Source organism: Lactuca serriola, chromosome 1 (assembly GCF_051521515.1).
Source record: "Lactuca serriola cultivar US96UC23 chromosome 1, Lser_US96UC23_V15, whole genome shotgun sequence".
Lineage (NCBI taxonomy): Eukaryota > Viridiplantae > Streptophyta > Magnoliopsida > Asterales > Asteraceae > Lactuca > Lactuca serriola.
In genome coordinates this window covers 204,073,430-204,093,979 of record NC_136408.1, presented here as the reverse complement: position 1 = coordinate 204,093,979, position 20,550 = coordinate 204,073,430, and the positions used below count along the sequence as shown (strand labels likewise).

At 41.8% G+C, this 20,550-nt stretch overlaps 2 protein-coding genes across 2 annotated transcripts; one reads left to right on the top strand and one right to left on the bottom strand.

The window, feature by feature from the left end:
- The first annotated feature begins 383 nt into the window (after positions 1 to 383).
- On the top strand, positions 384 to 2,039 carry LOC145103159 (kxDL motif protein). The gene is made up of 3 exons (XM_079040709.1): positions 384 to 604; positions 1,404 to 1,556; positions 1,691 to 2,039. Exons 1-3 carry the CDS (start codon positions 489 to 491, stop codon positions 1,791 to 1,793), a joined length of 372 nt encoding a protein of 123 aa, XP_078896835.1. The 5' UTR covers positions 384 to 488; the 3' UTR covers positions 1,794 to 2,039.
- A 412-nt stretch (positions 2,040 to 2,451) lies between these two features.
- On the bottom strand, positions 2,452 to 5,770 carry DRT111 (D111/G-patch domain-containing protein). Its single transcript, XM_079040697.1, has 2 exons — positions 4,786 to 5,770; positions 2,452 to 2,889 (listed from the first exon to the last, which is right to left on the bottom strand). Exons 1-2 carry the CDS (start codon positions 5,641 to 5,643, stop codon positions 2,593 to 2,595), a joined length of 1,155 nt encoding a protein of 384 aa, XP_078896823.1. The 5' UTR covers positions 5,644 to 5,770; the 3' UTR covers positions 2,452 to 2,592.
- Positions 5,771 to 20,550: the final 14,780 nt, after the last annotated feature.

Sequence of the window (20,550 nt, the reverse complement as noted above, 5' to 3'; positions counted from 1 at the left end):
ATATATATATATATATAGTTAGGTTCAAATGTTTTCAATATATATTGTGTGTCTGTATGATTGATTCTGGACCAATCATTTTAGTTATTTTAAGAAACTAATTAATGCATATTAAATACTGAAGATGTAATTAATATCCATTATATCTTCAACATGTAATATATATTAATTACTTTCTTAAAATAACTAAAATGATTGGTCAAGAATCAGTCATACATGCACACAATAGATAGTGAAAACAAAATAATCTAACCCTATATATATATATATATATATATATATATATATATATATATATATATATATATATATATATTACCACAAAATAATAATAATAATAATCCAAACATATTTTTATAAATTCTTTTTTCTACCCCATAAATCAAGAGCCACTTTTGCCTAAAAATATTTTGAGACCTCCTTGGTGGAGCAGCAAACTAACGAAGCACAAAATCGATCCCAACAAGCGGTTGAGCGGATACGAAAGAATGGAGCAATCGGAGAAAGAAGCAATTGCAGCAGCATCTGAAGAGCTCTCTCAGGAGTTCAAAACCCTAATCGATTCGCAGGATATGGATTCTTTAAAGCAATTGCAACATATTATGTACCCTCCTCTCCCTTTCCCTTTCCCAATTTGAATTTGCTTTCCCGATCTGTATGCTTTTCACATGCCCCCTTTCACTCAAACATGTACTCTGTGTGTGTTTGTGTGTTTATATGTTTATCTTTATGCTTGCGATTATTTATGCCAGTTCATGAATTAATATTGATTGGAAATTTGGCTGTTTTGTACTTCAATTCCACAATCAACATGAAAATGTCGGAGCCCCTTTGAGAATCTTTAACTGCATTTATCCATTCAATCTCATGAATCGAAATTCGTTTTTGTGCCAAATTTAGCATCCTCTTATTATTTATAATCCCCCACCAAAAAAAAGAGATTTTTTTATCTTTATTTTGGAAGATGTTGGTGTTCTTCTATCATGCTGTAGTATCGATATAGCATTACTTTTATTACTCTTGTGGTCATTCTCTTGATTAATAAGAGGGAAAATGTCGACAAATTACATGTAAAAGATTGAGAAACAACATGATTCAACTTAATCTTGTGCTGTGTGGAGACATAAATTAATCATGTAAGCAAGATATGTTTTTTCTTTTCGACTTAATGGACCTAAAGAGCAAAGAACTTAATCTTGTAAACTATTTTTGATGATGGGTATGAAAGGGGCATTTACGTCTTTTCCACAAACAAAAGATCAAGAGTGAGTCCTTTGTCAAATTTGCAATCTTTCTCATTGTGCATACCTCCTTAATTCAAATTTTCTTTAAATTGCAAATACCTTTTATTAAGGTAACTTGTCCTTTGTCAAAATTAATATATTTTTTTTATATAATTGCAGATTGGGGCGTTTACAAGATAGTAATGCAGTGCTTTCACATTTTAACGATTATTCAGAGAATTGTTATGCTGAGGTGTCAAGTGATCTTTATACAAATACACGCCTCTTAAAGTCCATGAAATTGGACCTTGATTATATATTTCAAAAGCTGAGGTTGGTTTACAAGTTACAAGTTATTATCTTTTAGTCTTTTTGAGTTCTTTATAACTTATTGCTATAATATATCTGCTTTATTTCGTACTATTTCTAGCATTTAACCCTAAAACAATATTTTATTTTTCTTTCAGGAGTTTAAAAGCAAAGATTAAAGCCACGTATCCTGATGCATTCCCTGATGATTCAACAATAGAAACTCTCGACAGAAGGCCGGATCTAGAAATACCTCAGTGAAATATGATGTTTTTTTTTTTTTTTTTGTTTTCAACGTCAAGTTCATATTTTTTACATGCTTTTTTTACAATTTTTTTTTAATTTTCTTTCCTCCTTTAAGAAAGTTCACTTTCTTTTGACATGGTATTTGACATAAGGCCTAAAAAGGAGGATTTATTTTGTGTAATGACATAATTATGAGACGAATTGGGGTTTTGCATTTGTATTCTTACAATCATGTTTATAATTATGATCTTATTAACTAAACGTAAATGGTCAAATTGAGATAAGAGGAATGAAAACAATTTTTTTATTGGAAGAGAATTAAAAAAGGCTATTATTTTCAAACCCAAACCTCCATATATTGTGTCCTTACCATTTTGGATTTCAAATCGCTTCATCCGCTTAAAAATGTGTGGAGAAATTATGTTTAAAAAATATTTGATAATATAATGATACACTAGAACAAGTCATGATTTAATGAAGAATTTCTTCTTTCCTTATCTTTGCATAAAATTAAGAAAATCACTAGTTTAAACACATCAAGCAAAAAAAATATAAATATCAACTAAAAAGGGTTAGTGTAAAAAATAGATATCAAAGTATCCCAATCTTTCTAAACCTATAGAAGGGACATGGTTAACACATTAACCATGTAACCTTAAATGTAACATGTATATTTAGTTATGAACATACCCAAATAAACTTGTACATTATAAATCTTGATTACAAAATAAAAGCTTCTACATCATAAAAGTTACTCCATAATGTAACAAAATCCAAAAAATAGTATCAACAAAACCGAAAACCCTAAAAATTTCTAGATAAATCCGGGGACTTCCCCGGGCATTGGAGCCAACTCATTGGTGTTAAACCTTTCTTCCTCATAAAAAGTTGCACGGACAACTCTACCCCCGAAAAACCGACCTTCAAGATCCACAAGTGCTTTTGTAGCTTGTTCCGATCTCTCAAACTGCACGAATATTCTAACCGCTTCATCCACCGGAAAATTTGGCTCCGTAATTTCAAATATCAAAACTCGTGTCACCGTCCCGTATTTTGCACATTCCTCTGCTACTTCGGTCTCTAGATCGTCGTCTACCTCGCCGGGACCCACCTTCAAAGATTTCAAAAATAATCATATATCATTTGTTTTATGTAGAAATTAATTTAAGGGGTTAATGAAAGAAATAACTAAGTACTTTAGTTTATTTGTGAATTATTTATAGCATCCTACTTTCATTGAAGTATTGTAACTTTAATTTTATTCCATTTCTTTCTATTGCAATTACTTAAAGTGTTTTTTTCTTATTAAGGCATTGTACTATGAAAACTTCTATTTCTTTCTAGGGTAAATCTCATAAAAGACCTTATATTTTGTGTTTTTTCCGGATTAAACCTCCAAGTTTATTTTTTGCCTGAAAAAACCTTGTGTTTTTTTATTTTTTCCGATCAGACCCTTTTAGTCACTTTTTTTTCCAAAAACAATTGTAAAACGTGAGGGATTTTTCGAGAAAAACTAAAAATGTTGAGGGTTTATATGGAAGCATTTAGAAGGTTCAAGGTTTTTTTTCGGGAAAAAAAGACATTTGAGGGTTTTTTCGGAAAAAAAATGAAAAATTGCAATGTCTTTTTCAGGCAAAAAATAAAGTTGAGGTTTATTCCGGAAAAAAACACAAAATATAAGGTCTTTTATGAGATTAACCCTTCTTTCTATTACAACATTTTACTTAGAAAAATCTACCATGTACTTACATTTTTTTAAAGCACAATAAGAACATACTTAAATTGTTTTGGATTATAGCAATGCACTGGTTATTCTGACCCTAAATAATCATAAAATTATAATCATAATCAGGTTTTCACACTCACATGCACATCCTACACCGACTGAACTAAGAAAATGACCAAACTGCCCCTGCCTTACCACTTTATTAAGTATACCAATGAATACAAGCTCTGATTGTTGCATATAAATGGAGCTATAATTTCATATAGGATATTATAATCTCAAGGACAAAGAGTATACATATCTTATATCATAAATACACAGATTAAGTGCAAAATAGCTACAAAAACAGCATGATTGTTTCCAAAAGTTTTACAGTCATTATGAATTAGTATATTCTTTCAGACCTGAATTCAAACATCCTAAGAAGGGCAAATAAATAAAGGATTTGACCATTTTAGCCCTACATTCTTTTTTTTTAACTATATTCATCAACTTTATGTGAGAGGAGTTGGGAAGAAAAATAAAGGGAAAATAGGTAAAGGGTTTGACCATTTTAGCCCTACATTTCAATTTTTATTACTATATTCATAAAATTTAACAATATTCATCAATTTTAATGTGAGATGAGTTGGGAAGAAAAAAAAAAAAAAAAGAAGGGCAAATAGGTAAAGGTTTAGTGTATTAATACATTAAGCAAGGTTTAAGTGTTCCATTAAGCTCATTAAGTTAAAAAGAAACAGTCCCTGAATCCAGTAAGCTCTATATGGGTATTTCTTTTTTCACAAAATTTGCACTCAATTATATTTTTTCTTCCATTTAACCAAGTGTATCATTATTTTTCTCAAATATCATTATAAAGACATCACTTAATGGGTAAAAAGATGAAACAGGGCCTAAGTAAGCATAGAAGGGTTATTTTTAACTTAATACAAAAAGAACAAATTAAAGAGAAAGAAAAGGAAATGAGGATTTCTTTATTAGGTCCTAAAAAATTTGGCTTTATTTACTTATTATTACTTCCATTTCCTCAAATGTACCTATCATATTCTTATTATTTGAACTCTATTGAGAGAAAGGGAAAGAACATATATAAGAACTAGATGTTCTCATTAGGAAAAACATATACCATGAAATTTTATGAAAGATTTAATGAGGCTTTCTCTACTCTATCCTACTAACTTTCATGGCTAAGATCTTTTTGCCAAGTTAACGACGATATATGATCAAGATAAAAAGTTGAAAATCATGTTTGAAGAAAGGAATTTAGTGAAATATGTTTACCATGTTCCTGAGAAGCACAACACGGGTAGGAACACCATTGATGTTAACACCTTTTGCCTTCTTTTCTGGCTGTTGTTTAGGTTCACTAGCATTGACGATAACACCAGCTCGCCTATCTGTCTTCTTCGCCATTAATGGAGTCGTAATCCCCTGCTCCTGTTTACCCAATCCTTGACCTGCTTTCCATCCCATTTTAGCCATCATTCTTTGTGCAGCAGTCATCTGTCCACCAGCACCAACGCCCAAACCACCTGTCTCAGACTTTTCGATACTAAATCCATCAGCACCACCAGCAGGTGGAGAAGGCGACCTCCTAGGGACACCACTACCACCGCCGCCGCCACTCATGGCAGCACGGCGCTTCCACGCTTCCTCGCCGGAGATATTATAATCCTTCTCTCTATCTTTCTCCATATTCTCCCTATCTCGTTTTTCCCTTTCCTCCTCTTCTTGCCGCCTCCGGTCGAGTTCTCTCTTCATCTCAGCCTCGGCGGCTTTCCGTTTCCTTTCCCTCTTGTACTCCTCGTAATCATTTGGTCTAGCGGGATCGTATTCCTCTACCACCGACGACGTGACACCCACAAGAGCCGGTTGGAACGACGATGAGCTTCTGGTGATCACATCTGGCACCGGAGGGGCAACTGCTGTGGAATTGACGATTCTGGGTTTGGTTTGTTGGGGTTTCAAAAGGGTTTTGGGGGGCGGGATGAGTGAAGAAGAAGATGGTTTGCGGAGAGTTGGTGGTGCCATTTTGACACTGCTAGACCAGACATTTGAGGAAGGATTGGTGATTCTGTTATGAGAATCTTCATCTGTTGATGATGGAGGAGGTAAGTCTCCGTATAATCCACCAAGCATCGTTTGATGAACAACGATTAAGAAATATAGAGAAGAATCGTCGTGATCTGGAACTTGCGATAATAGGGCTTTTGAAGTAACGAGGAACAGCTTCACCTCTTACCCGTTCATTCTGTTTTATTTCATCCCCATCGTTGGTAAAACAATTTACAAGAAAAAAAAAATACAAATAATGCCTGAGAAAATGTCCATAATAATTATTATCTTTAATTTTACCATAAAGTAGTCAAAAGAATAAAAATTATCATATAACTATAATATTTTTTTGCAATGATCATCCGCGATTTTTTTTTTCAAAAACGACGTCAATTTGAGACGTTAATTTGGAAAATCTATGTTTGATATGCAAAAGCTGATGTCATCTGCGAATTCTTTTTTCATGTATGATCTTATCATTTTAACTGCGAAAATCCATTAGTTTTAGAGGATATTACCTTATAAAAGAAAGTTTATTAAATTTTTTTTCTTTTGTTTTCCTTATCAATTATATCCGCCTTAACCCTTTCTACTCTTATTAATATAACATGAGTTCAAAGATTCATATCATATGAGTATTTTATATTGCTTGTGTTGGTGGTTCATGACAATAAGAAAATAGGAAATTGATATATGTTAGACCATTTGTCATAAATTGTGTTGAAATTCTTGGATGTCATGCTCCAAATTTTAAACCAAAATTTTCATTTTAAAATATAAGCAAACAACCTCCAAACCATCTTTTTAAAAGTATATAAAATTCATTTGTTCCAACGTCATAAAAACATAGTATCAAATGATAGTCATAACACAAAATTAGCAGATTTCTCAAAACAGAACGATAACACCAATGTGAGTGTACAATCACACTGCACCTTTCCCCTTCTCACTAAAACAACTGGAAAAGCTATAACGCCCCACTTTTCTAGGTATTAATTTAATTATCAATTTAATTGTTTTAATGTTAAGAAATTTTAGGGTTTGGGGACATGTGGTGCGGTCTTAAGGCTTCGTGAAGCGATCCATGTCGATAAGTAGCAGCACAACTTAATATGAGTAGCGATGTGTAGTCGCCACATCCCAAAACTCTATGTCTCGAATCTTGGGCCCTATATAAGGACACTAACATTTAGGGTTCACTTACTAGCCTCCACCCTCAAAACGAAATTCTAGTATTCTTGTGTGTTTTTTAGAGCGTTTGTGTGATTTTGGGAGATTCTTGGTGGAGAAGAAAGCTCTTGGTGTTTGGTGTGGCCCTTTCCAGCATAAGTTTCCAACTTCTAGACCCATTACAAGCCTTGTAAGTCATAAAGTTCCTCATTGTACATTGATTCATGCATATATCTAGGCTTGGTTAGAGGTTTTGGTCACTTTTGGTTCCATTTCTTGATGTTCTTGGAGTTTGGAGAACTCCAGAACATTATGTTTGACTTGGAATGATTTCTTGACATTTTTAGAGTCACATGAGTGCATGTTTAGGCTCTCTTAGAGTCATGCAGAGGAATCAAGTCATTTAGGGCTCTTATTGGAGTTAGGGTTTGAGATTGCATTTAATTGAGCCATAGATATGGAAAATTTTGGAAACTTTACCATCAAGACCCTTATTGGATTTAAATATGAGAATATGAGCCTTGGTCTAAAGAGATTAAATGCTTAACAAGAAGTTGGTTTTGGCTTGCAAAGGTGCAACATGACCAAGGAAGGGTCGTGACGTGGAGTTTCAAGGGTTGTCGTGATTGTCTTGTCACTTAATGTCCACAGTGCGACCAAGAGTCGGGTCGCGACACGTTGACCATTGACTTTGACCAATTGACCGTTGAACTTTTGACCAATTTGACTTTTGTTCAAAATTTGATAGATTTAAGCTATAAACTAAGGCTTGGCCTTTGATTGTGTAACACCGTAAATTTCAAAACAATTTTTCGCATTTTATAGAAACATAATTCATTCATTATTCATGAAAACATCATTGTTTAAAACTCAATTCATAACATATATAAATCCCAAGATCTCATAACATAAAAATCTCGTGTGTGTACTGATCATGTCGGAGCCTTCCCGCGTACATCACTGGTACCTGAAACACACCACACAACAACTGTAAGCATAAATGCTTAGCGAGTTCCCCAAAATACTACTTACACGCATACGCCTTTCCAGACCATGACCTTCCGGTCCATGTGTCTCAGGGGACTTCCGTCCCAACCCGGTAAACCTTCCGGTCCTACCCGCGTCGACCTTCCGGTCCACATCACGACTGCCTTCCGGCCCATAACATAAATGCCTTCCGGCGCATAACATAACGCCTTCCGGCCCATAACATAATGCCTTCCGGCCCATATCAACATAGCATACATAGCACATACAAACGACTAACTTAGTCATATACAATGCATACAACTCATAACATATCCGACCTTCCGGTCACACATAGGTACCTTTCCAGGTACAGTATAGTGAGAAGACTCACCTCGTGGGAAGTCTAGAATCTCACGTGCTCGATGTCTCCAAATCTCGAAACGATGGCCCAACCCCGCCTAATCACAACGAATATTTCTCATTAATTCGTTTCCCCAAGACTAGGCTCTCTCCTTTCTTATCATTCTCAGAAGGGTAAAAGACCATTTTACCCCTCTCATGGCCCAACTATCCTAAAGTAGACCAAATCCTAAAAGTCAACAAAAGTCAACCTTCTGAGGTACACGGCGCGTACCAGATCTATACGCTGAGCGTACCCGGAGGCTTCACAGAATCGGGGTACGCGGCCCCTTACGCCGCGCGTATTGGGGATTACGCCCAGTGTAACTCCCAGCTTTCTCCTCCTTTTCATTCAGGTCTTAATCGGTTAAGACTTGCATCCAAAGTCCATATCTGACTTCTCTAATACGACTTAATCCATAAAGTTGGCGACTTTAAGCCTTTGCATGGTTGTGGAAGTCACCAACATTCAAAACACTCCATTTCCAACCTTAAAAGGTCCATATCTCATGCATTAACAACCTTTAACAACCAAGACTGGATTTTTATCACATAACAACACTAAATGAGCTAGTATGGGACAGATCTCGGCTTCTATGAGCTCAACCACTCAAAAAGCTATGAACTTGGGAACCAAAAACCCTAAAACTTCTCTCTACAAAGCATGAACATAAAAGATGCAAAGCTTGAAGCTTTTTACCTTAAAATGAAGCTTCTTTCACTGCTAAACTCGGATCCAAAAGCTTGAGCTCCAACTCTTCCTCTTCCAAGGCTATCACTTTACTCCAAATGGCCAAGAACACAATACAAAGCCCTACTAGACCCTCCTTTGCTATATGAATGAGATTTAGTGTTTTGAAATGGTAAAGCTCTGGAAAAGATGGCCAACAAAAGAGCCTTAAGGTTGCTTAAATAGGGAGGCTCAACATATTAGGGTTTCTTTTCTGGACCGGTTACGCCCGACGTAACCTTAGGTACGCCCAGCGTACCCGGATGAAATCCGCGTACAAATTAGGCGTGTGGGTACGCGCAGCGTACTCCTTGTACACCCAGCGTACTCACCAACTTAACACCCAACACTAACGACCCAATATGATAACTTGGAAAAGATGAAGGGTTAAATGGTGGAACCTGAATTTCGGGCTGTTACAGATTGACACTTAGATGGTTAGGGTAGTTGGTTCCTTCGAGGAAACATGCTTGTCACTTCAACTCTTCACATCAGGTGACTTTTCTTACTATACTACTATTATGGGTATGGTTTCTATCTTTCCATTTTCAATAACTTGAACGTATGCTAACATCCTAGGTTGCCTAAAATCTTGGATTTTGTCGATATTTTGGGACTGCCTGGTGTTTTTTGTTATCTCTTATGCAGGAATCAATGATTTAACTGGAAAGGAATAGGCCATGTCAAAAGACACGCGGTCATAGCGTAATAATGTTGATGTAACGCCCTGTATATTTAAATAAATTAATAAATATAAGTCCTAGACTAATTTGTGAAGAATTTTAGAAGTCGGGGATTAAAAGTGTCAACTTTGGATTAGTCTTGTAAGTATTTATGAATGTAAGGACAACGTGGTAAATTATCAGGACTTAATATGGATAGATTATGAGAAGCAAGGGCTAAATGGTAATTTTGGACTTCATTGTAAAGAGTTTTGAAAGTCAGGGTTTAAAAGGTAACATATGGTCTTTATTTGAAGAATAACTCGTAAGGAGGGGCTGAATTGTAACTGTGGGACTAGATATGAAAGAAATTCTATGAGCAAGGGTGGGAAGGGTAAATTATGGCCTTGGTTTGGAAGAAAAAAAAAGGAAGGTGTAACAGCGTAAAAATTAAAACAATTTTTCACTTTTGAAAACACATTTTTAAATAAAAACCATTCATTCACAAAATATCATTACATCATGTTTTCAATTCACAAATGTCTCCCAAGATCAAAATACATCCAATCCCATATGTGTGTACGAATCAAGCCGGCGCCTTTCCGCGGTCATCACTGGTACTTGAAACACATAACACTGAACACTGTAAGAAAAAGCTTAGTGAGTTCCCCAAAATACCACACTAATCACATAATAGCCACTCGAGGCTGTAACTCTGTTGACCCTCTGGTCAATGTGTCTCAGTGGGGCCCTCCAGCCCCAACTCTCTGTGGGCCTTCTAGCCCTAACTCTAGGGACCCGAAAGTCCCAACTCTGTAACTCTGAATCATGCATATCACATATCACAGATCACAACACATAATAGCATGCAATCACACTGGCATATAACTCTATAATATTCTGTCTCTGAACTCTATTACCACACTAGGTAAAGTATAGTGAGAAGACTCACCTCGGGTATCTCGGTAAATCTCTGACTCGGTAACGTTGGCCTAGCCTCCGCCTATTCATATGAAAATTACACTCTATTTTAATATTACTCTCAAAGGCTAGACTATGTTCTCTTATGTCACTCTCAGAAGGGTAAAAGACCATTTTACCCCTCCCATAGCTCAAAGGCCCCACAATAGACCGAACGCTAAAAGTCAACCAAAAGTCAACTCTCCGGGTTACGCTGCGAGTACCAGATGTGTACGCTGAGCGTACCCGGCGGCACCACAGAATCGGGGAGCGCCACCCAGTACGCGACGCGTATTGGGGATTACGCCCGGCGTACTCCCCTGCTTCAGCCCTTTTTCTCTTGAGGTCTTAAACAGTTAAGACCTACGTCCATATTTTAGATCTGACCCCTTCTAAGTCCCTTAATCCATAAAGTTGATGACTTTAAGCCTTTGCATGGCTGAACAAGTCTCTAACTCCCAAAATGATCCAACCTTCAACTCTAGATGGCTTAGAACACATGCATGACTCCAAAGTAACATCCAAGATGGGAACTTTATGGCTCTACATCACTAATAACACTGAAATGGGATAGATCTCGGACCATGGAGCACTTTACACTCATAAAGTCTCCACCTTTGGGGTTTTTAGCCCTAAAAAGGACACATGCAACATCAACCAAAAGAAGAAGAAAGTTTTGAACTTTATACCTCCAAGAGTAGCTCTTTCCTCTGTAGATCCCAGATCCAAAATGGCACCTCAAGCTCTAGCCTCCAAGATCTCCTTTCCTCCTTCTGCTCCAAGCCACTAAAGCACCAACAAGCTCAAATCAACACTCTCTCACTCTAAGAACGATGGGGCTCTCTTTTAGGGTTTCACTCACTGATATGGAGGCTAAGAAATGAGCCATAACATCCTTTAAATAGTGCACAAGGAGGATTAGGGTTTTTGCACATGGGTCGAGTACGCCCGGCGTAACTCTAGGTACGCCCAACGTACCTTGGCAACTCCGCGTCCAATTTAAGCGCGTGAGTACGCGCAGCGTACCCCTCTGGTACGCCCAACGTACTCACTTGCTACACATCCTCCACACAAGGACTAAATATGACAATTCAATATAGAGCAAGGATGAAAGAAATGCACCTGAATCTCGGGGTGTTACAATTCTCCCCCACTAGAACTAGACTTCGCCCTCGAAGTCTCATTCCTCGAACAACTCTGGATGCTGCCCTCGCATCTCCGACTCTGACTCCCAAGTCATCTCAGATCCCGTCCGATGTTGCCACTGAACCAAAACCAAAGGTACCTCCTTGTTCCTCAGAACTTTGATCTTCCGATCTCTGATTGCCACCGGTCTTTCAACATAATTCAGGCTCGCATCCACCTGAATATCCTCCAATGGTACCACTGCCGACTCATCGGTTATACACTTCCACAACTACGACATGTGGAAAGTGTCATGGATCTGACCTAACTCTGCAGGTAGCTCCAACCGGTAGGCCACCCTGCCTACCCTTGCAACCACCCGAAAAGGACCAATATAACGGGGCCCCAACTTGCCCCTCTTCCTGAATCGGATCACTCCTTTCCAAGGAGAGACCTTCAGGAGATCAAAGTCGCCGACCTGGAACTCGAGCTCGAACCGGCGCCTGCCCGCATAACTCTTCTGACGACTCTGAGCGGTCAATAACCTCTGCCTGACCTGCTGTATCTGCTCAGTCGTCTGCAGCACAATCTCCATACTACCCATAACACGCTGCCCAATCTCTCCCCAGCAAATGGGGGTCCAACACCTCCTCCCATACAACAGCTCAAAGGGTGGCATACCGATGCTCGAATGATGCTTGTTGTTGTAGGAAAACTCTACCAAGGGCAAATACGTGTCCCAACTCCCCCCGAAATCCAACACACATGCCCGGAGCATGTCCTTGAGCGTCTGAATCGTCCGCTCACTCTGTCCGTCAGTCTGGGGGTGATATGCGGTACTAAAATGCAACCTAGTACCCAACTCCTCATGAAACTTCTTCCAGAATCTGGAAGTGAAATGCACATTTCGGTCTAAGACAATCGAGATCGGCACTCCATGCCGTGATACCACTTCCCTCACGTACATCTCTGCTAACTTCTATGTGGAAGAGCTCTCACTGATAGCAAGGAAGTGGGCGCTCTTCGTCAACCTGTCCACAATCACCCAAATTGCATCGACTCCCTTAGCAGTCCTTGGCAATTTGGTGATAAAATCCATGGTAATCTGCTCCCACTTCCATTCGGGAACCTCCAACGGCTGCAACTTACCATGCGGTCTCTGGTTCTCAGCCTTAACCCTACGGCAGGTTAAGCACCTCTCAACAAACCATGCGACATCCCTCTTCATATAGGGCCACCAATACTCTCTTCTCATGTCTAAATACATCTTAGTGGCCCCAGGATGGATCGAGAATTTTGACCGATGAGCCTCTTCCATCAAAATGGTGTGCGTCCCTCCCACAAACGGTACCCAGATACGCCCCTGGAATGTCATAAGCCATCGACCATCGGTAACGAACTCCGAAACCAACCCAACAACTCGATCTTTCTTCTGCATCTCAGGCTGCACAGCCGCAGCCTGTGCCCCACGAATGACGTCCAACACTAGAGCTATCACGGTCAATCTCAAACATACATCTCCCAACAGGGTGCTCTCCGCCCTACGGCTTAGTGCATCGGCTACAACATTAGCCTTGTCTGGGTGGTACAGGATCTCACAATCATAATCCTTGACCACATCCAACCATCTCCTCTGTCGCATGTTTAGGTTGGGCCGATCCATCAAATACTTCAAGCTCTTGTGGTCCGTGTATATCGCACACCGAACTCCGTACAGATAGTGACGCCAAATCTTGAGGGCGAACATTATTTCCCCCAACTCTAGATCGTGGGTGGGATACCTCGTCTCATGAGGCTTCAGCTGCCTCGATGCATATGCTATCACGTGCCCTCTCTGCATCAGCATCGCTCCCAATCCCAAGGTCGACGCATCACAATACACCACAAAGTCCTCCATCCCCTCTAGGAGGGCTAACACTGGGGCTTCACATAGCCTCTGGCGAAGCGTCTCAAAAGAGGTCTGCTGCTCTGGTCCCCATGAAAAAGCGACACCCTTCCGAGTTAATCTTGTGAGTGGCATGGCGATCTTGGAGAAATCCTTGATAAATCTCCGATAATAGCCTGCCAACCCCAAGAAACACCTGATCTTGGACGGTGTCCTCGGCACCTCCCAACTCATCACTGCCTCCACTTTGGCCGGGTCGACCAAAATCCCCTTCTAGTTAACGAGGTGCCCTAGGAACTGGACCTCTCGCAACCAGAAATCACACTTGGAGAATTTGGCGTAAAGCCTCTCCGATCTCAGAACTCCGAGGATCTCCCTCAAATGCTCCTCATGCTGCTCTCTGGATCTCGAATACACCAAAATATCGTCGATGAACACGATCACCGACCGATCCAACATCGGTCTGCACACTCTGTTCATGAGATCCATGAACACTGCCGGGGCATTGGTGAGTCCGAAAGGCATCACCACAAACTCATAATGCCCATAACGAGTCCTGAATGCTGTCTTCTGGATATCCTCATCTCGCACCCTTACTTGATGATACCCCGATCTCAAATCGATCTTGGAGAACCAAGATGCTCCCTGCAACTGATCGAACAAATCATCGATCCTCGGCAACAGGTAACAGTTCTTGACCGTCATCTTGTTCAACTCCCGGTAATCAATGCACATCCGGTGTGAACCATCCTTCTTCTTGACAAAAAGGATAGGCGCTCCCCACGGTGAGCTGCTCGGCCGAATAAACCCCTTTCCCAATAGCTCCTGAAGCTGCGAGGATAACTCTTGCATCTCTGGAGGTGCAAGGCGATAGGGCACCTTGGCAATAGGCGTGGCCCCCGGAACCAAATCGATACTGAACTCCACTTGCCTCACGGGAGGCACACCGGGAAACTCCTCTGGAAATACGTCCGGGAACTCACGCACTATCGGAACCTCCTCAACTGACCTCAATCTCTCTGAATCAACCCGCGTATCCATCACATACGCCACAAATCCCTTACAGCCCTGCTGTAGACACTGCCTCACTCTAGCGGCCAAACAAAACGCTGACCCAGAACGTCTACCCTCGCCGTACACCGTAAGAACTCCCCCACTAGGGTCTCGTATGGTTACCAGCTGACGCTTGTAGTCGATAACCGCACCGAATCTGCTCAACCAGTCCATGCCCACAATGACACAGACATCACCCATCGCAATAAGAACCAAATCAATCGGGAACTTGACACCGAAAATCTCGAATACGCACTCACGGATCACCTCTGTGGCATATATCACCCTCTCATCAGCTATGGAAACTCTCAGAGGTCGACTCAACGCCTCACGACTAACACTGATATGCTGACTAAAAGCCAAAGATACAAAAGACCGACTCGCACCCGAGTCAAATAACACCAAGGCAGGTACAAAATTCACAAGAAAAGTACCTACGCATAACATAATATAAGTACAAAATCTCAACGTCAAAATAAATACATGAAAGAAAACATACCAGCCACGACATCGGACGCTGCGCGGACCTCTTCCGCGGTCAACTGAAAGGCTCTCCCTCATGCCCTCGGCGCCTCGGCTTTCACTGACCGACTCTCGGCAGCTCTGATGGCGGCAGGTAGGGATGAGCATAGGCGGGTACCCGCCTCATTTGGCAAGAACCGGAACCGGAACCGGAACCGGCGGTTCCTAGAAAGTTAGAACCGGAACCGGAACCGCTCTAAGCAGTTCTTAAATGTTTGGAACCAGTCCCGGAACCGGCGGTTCCGGTTCCGGGAGCGGGTAACCCGGTTACATTAATTTTGTTAGCTTTTGTCGATAAAACCCCAATTTAGTTCGATTCAAATCAAGTCAATTCGGACCAAAGACGGACAAAACCGGACCAATATATATTCTAAACCGGTCTAAGTAACACACATATTTATATGAAATTATATATATACATACATACATACATATATATATATATATATATATATATATATATATATATATATATTAACCGGTTCCGGCGGGTACCCAGCGGGTAGCAGTTCCGAAAAAACGAGAACCGGAACCGGAACCACTTAAGGCGGTTCCATAACTTTAGGAACCGGAACCGAAACCGCATATGGCAGTTCCAGTTCCAAAACCGACAGTTCCGAGGCGGTTCCGGTTCCAAAAGCGGGTACCCGTTTCCGATGCTCATCCCTAGCGGCAGGGGCAGATCCCTGAGGTGCTCCCTGAGCTGATCCTCGCAACTGCGGACACTCTACCTTCCGGTGTCCGGTCTGGTTGCATTGAAAACATACTGCAAACCCCTTGGGGCACTCCTTGGCCATATGCCCCTCCTTGCCACATTTATAGCAAGACCCTGCTCTGCACACACCGTTGTGGCTCTTTCCGCACTTGCCACAAGTGCGGCCCCTCTGGCTCCTTGATCTCGAATCGGCGGGCTTGGCCCGCTTGGCTACCGGCTGAGACTGCACCGGTCGCCGATCCCTCCCCTGAGACTTAGCCTCCTCCCTAGCCTGAGTCTCCAGCTCTATCTACCTCTTCCGGGCATTTGCCTGAAGCTTGGCAAATGTCCGGTACGTCGAGTTCGCCATAAACTCACGTATGTCCCTCCTCAGAATGCTCAAATATCGACTCATATGTGCCTGCTCGGAGGACACGTGCTCTGGGCAGAACATCGCCCGCTCATGAAACATCCTCGTAATCACCGTAACAGACTCAATACCCTGCTTGAGGGTCAGAAACTCTTGGGCCAAACGCTCCTTCTCCACCTGGGGAACGTACTCATCTCGGAACATAGCAGTGAACCTCTCCCAGGTCACTGCTGCAAGCTCAGCAGGCGTATAGTGCGCCGTCACAAATTTCCATTAGTCCTTCGCTCCCAAGCGAAGCTGGTTCAGCGCGAACCGGACTCTCAAATGCTCAGGAGATGAGCAAGTGAAGAAACACCCCTCTATGTCTGAAATCCATCTCATCGCCACAATCAGGTCCTGGGTCCCGTCAAACTCCGGTGGTTTTGTGTTGCTGAATTCTCGGAACAGCAACGCATCACCACCCTGCGGCCTCGTTGCAGCTATAGCTGCAGTGGCTGCAGCAATAGCAACCTCAGAAAGAGCTGTGTACTTCTCATCAAATGTCTCTATCAACGTGGTCTTGATAGACCCGAACATCTCTGGTATCTCTGCCCTGATGGCCGCAGCCACATCCTCCTGGATGATCCTACGGATCTCCTCATCCCTCGTATCACTGCTCCCTGGCGTGTGGTGAGTCCCAACCATGATCTCTCTCTCTGAAATATAATACAGGAATAATATCAGGGACTCGCTCGAGTATACTCACACTCAAGTACTCCATCCTACTTGTTCCTTGGTACTCCAAGGATTCTTACTTGGACTGTGCACTGACCCGGTGTCTTCAGTATTACGGGCCCAATACTACCGTCCACACCGCATCAGCATCCACCCTAAATCCTCCTCCTAGATTCCCAAGTCCCAAGCACTCTATTCTCTCTAATCGTATGATACCCGCAACAGATCTCTCATAATCTCCTTACTGCTACCTAACCACTCTGAAATATTCCTAGCAGCAAGACTCCTAGACTCAGGCATCACATATCAGGCCACTCTAGTCCTAATAAGAATACCTAGTCTACTCTAGCATGCATATCATAGCTCATCAGATAACATATCACATCATATCTCATAACACTTATAATAATGGTATTTTGGGAAATCACCGTTCGGGCGCTGGCTATACGTACACACAACTCTGCTCTGTCTGTCTCGCAAGTTCTTCTTTTGAAAACTTGTTTTATTGTAAAAATTTTCTCAAATCCTCGGTTTGAGTTCAGATACGCCCGAAGGTGCACCCGAATCCCTCAAACCTAGGCTCTGATACCAACTTGTAACAACGTAAAATTTAAAACAATTTTTCACTTTTGAAAACACATTTTTAAATAAAAACCATTCATTCACAAAATATCATAACATCATATTTTCAATTCACAAATGTCTCCCAAGATCAAAATACATCCAATCCCATATGTGTGTACGAATCAAGCCGGCGCCTTTCCGCGGTCATCACTGGTACTTGAAACACATAACACTGAACACTGTAAGAAAAAGCTTAGTGAGTTCCCCAAAATACCACACTAATCACATAATAGCCACTCGAGGCTGTAACTCTGTTGACCCTCTGGTCAAAGTGTCTCAGTGGGGCCCTCCAGCCCCAACTCTCTGTGGGCCCTCTAGCCCTAACTCTAGGGACCCGAAAGTCCCAACTCTGTAACTCTGAATCATGCATATCACATATCACAGATCACAACACATAATAGCATGCAATCACACTGGCATATAACTCTATAATATTCTATCTCTGAACTCTATTACCACACTAGGTAAAGTATAGTGAGAAGACTCACCTCGGGTATCTCGGTAAATCTCTGACTCGGTAATGTTGGCCTAGCCTCCGCCTATTCATATGAAAATTACACTCTATTTTAATATTACTCTCAAAGGCTAGACTATGTTCTCTTATATCACTCTCATAAGGGTAAAATACCATTTTACCCCTCCCATAGCTCAAAGGCCCCACAATAGACCGAACGCTAAAAGTCAACCAAAAGTCAACTCTCCGGGTTACGCTGCGCGTACCAGATGTGTACGCTGAGCATACCCAGCTGCACCACAGAATCGGGGAGCGCCACCCAGTACGCGGCGCGTATTAGGGATTACGCCCGGCGTACTCCCCTATTTCAGCCCTTTTTCTCTTGAGGTCTTAAACAATTAAGACCTACGTCCATATTTTAGATCTGACCCCTTCTAAGTCCCTTAATCCATAAAGTTGATGACTTTAAGCCTTTGCATGGCTGAACAAGTCTCTAACTCCCAAAATGATCCAACCTTCAACTCTAGATGGCTTAGAACACATGCATGACTCCAAAGTAACATCCAAGATGGGAACTTTATGGCTCTACATTACTAATAACACTGAAATGGGACAGATCTCGGACCATGGAGCACTTTACACTCATAAAGTCTCCACCTTTGGGGTTTTTAGCCCTAAAAAGGACACATACAACATCAACCAAAAGAAGAGGAAAGTTTTGAACTTTATACCTCCGAGAGTAGCTCTTTCCTCTGTAGATCCCAGATCCAAAATGACACCTCAAGCTCTACCCTCCAAGATCTCCTTTCCCCCTTCTTCTCCAAGCCACTAAAGCACCAACAAGCTCAAATCAACACTCTCTCACTCTAAGAACGATGGGGCTCTCTTTTAGGGTTTCACTCACTGATATGGAGAAATGATCCATAACATCCTTTAAATAGTGCACAAGGAGGATTAGGGTTTTTGCACCTGGGCCGGGTATGCCCGACATAACTCTAGGTACGCCCAGCGTACCTTGGCGACTCCGCGTCCAATTTAAGCGCGTGAGTATGTGTAGCGTACCCCTTTGGTACGCCCAGCGTACTCACTTGCTACACATCCTCTACACATAACCCTAGCGCAGGAACTACAACTACCAGCTCTTTCATTTCGGTAGTTGCTGCTACCATTGGAGCCTCCTCAGCCACCATTTACATCACCAAGCCTGACAGCCTGGTCCCGCCTACTGCCTCGTCAACAACGCCATCATCCTGTCACCTGCTGCCTCCTGTAGAGCCGTAAACGATCAGAAGTAGACAACCGGAGCTGCTGCTATCCTTCCTCCACCATCACGATGCCGTCATGACTTTTTCTCGAGTAGCGAAGGCCGCCAACGACCGCAGCGCTGCCACCGCCGCTTCCTTACCCACTGAAGACGAAGCACCCTCCGTGCAGCCCTTGTCGGAGTTGTGAAGCTACTGTGGTCTTCTTCTACCGGCGTGGGTGTAGCGCCTTGCATCAGACGACAGGATAGGCGGGGTTAAGGTGTTGTTAGGCAGTAGATCATCAGCGATCGCCACCACCACTGCGAGGTGGTGGCTGTCAAAGCAATGTCGACGTTTCTGCCGCCTCCGACCACCGTAGGTGGGAGTTTTGGATCCATTTCTCGAGCATAGAAGAGTATTTTTCTTAGTGTGTATGCCATGCTTGGTCAGAAAAGTGAGAAGAAGGGTCACCACCATCGTGAGGTGGTGGCTGCCACCGCCGGCCACCACAGTGTGGTTGTGTGTGTGATTAGTTTAGTGTGTGTATGTTTGGTTAATTGAGTTAGCTTTGTAAAATGTAATTTGAATTTGGAATAATGAAAATGAATCAAACCACCACCGTGAGGTGGTGGCCGCCGCCGTGAGCCGCCATTGACCACCACTACCCGAGGTGGTAGTGGGTGGTGCCCCACAAGCAAACCCTAATGGATCTAGCCAAAACCCTAATGGGCTTGAAGATTTATTTGGGCCTATTGGGCCATGTTTGGATGAAAAGCCCTAATTAGGGTTTAGAAAACCCTAATTGTGAGTATTTGGGCCTTGGACTTAAGTGGACCCACTTTTGGGCTATTAGGATTGGAGTATGTATCAAGCCCAATTACTCCATATCATTGATCCAGTAGAGTAGAGGACTTAATGGATTAAGTCCTTAATAGGTTAAGTAAAAAACACTTAACCCTAATCGCCATTTTATGTGAAACCCTACTTTCACATGGGCCCTCAAGTTAGGCCTTTCAATTCGGCTTTGGTAATTGGTTTATTAATGGGCCATCCAAGAATAATCAAATGGACTAGAGTAATTAGTTGGGCTTTAGGGTAAGGCCCATATGAAGGATTGGGCCCAATTTGGAAAATTTGGCCATAGTTTGGGCCTACATGGTTTTATGATATTGAGCCTTTAGAATAAGACATGTTGGACTGGACTGAATAATTGGGCCTTAAGGGAAGTCCATGTAGAGGTTTGGGCCCAATTTGGAAAATTGGGCCATAGTTGGGCTTTGGTCCATTATTAAACTTTTGGGCCTTTGGTTTGGGCCTTGGGCTGGAGTCAAGCCAAGATAGGGATAAAGTAATCTTTTACCCAAGTATGGACTTATGGTTATGAGTTGGAACCCAATTATTAATTGGGTGTTATTT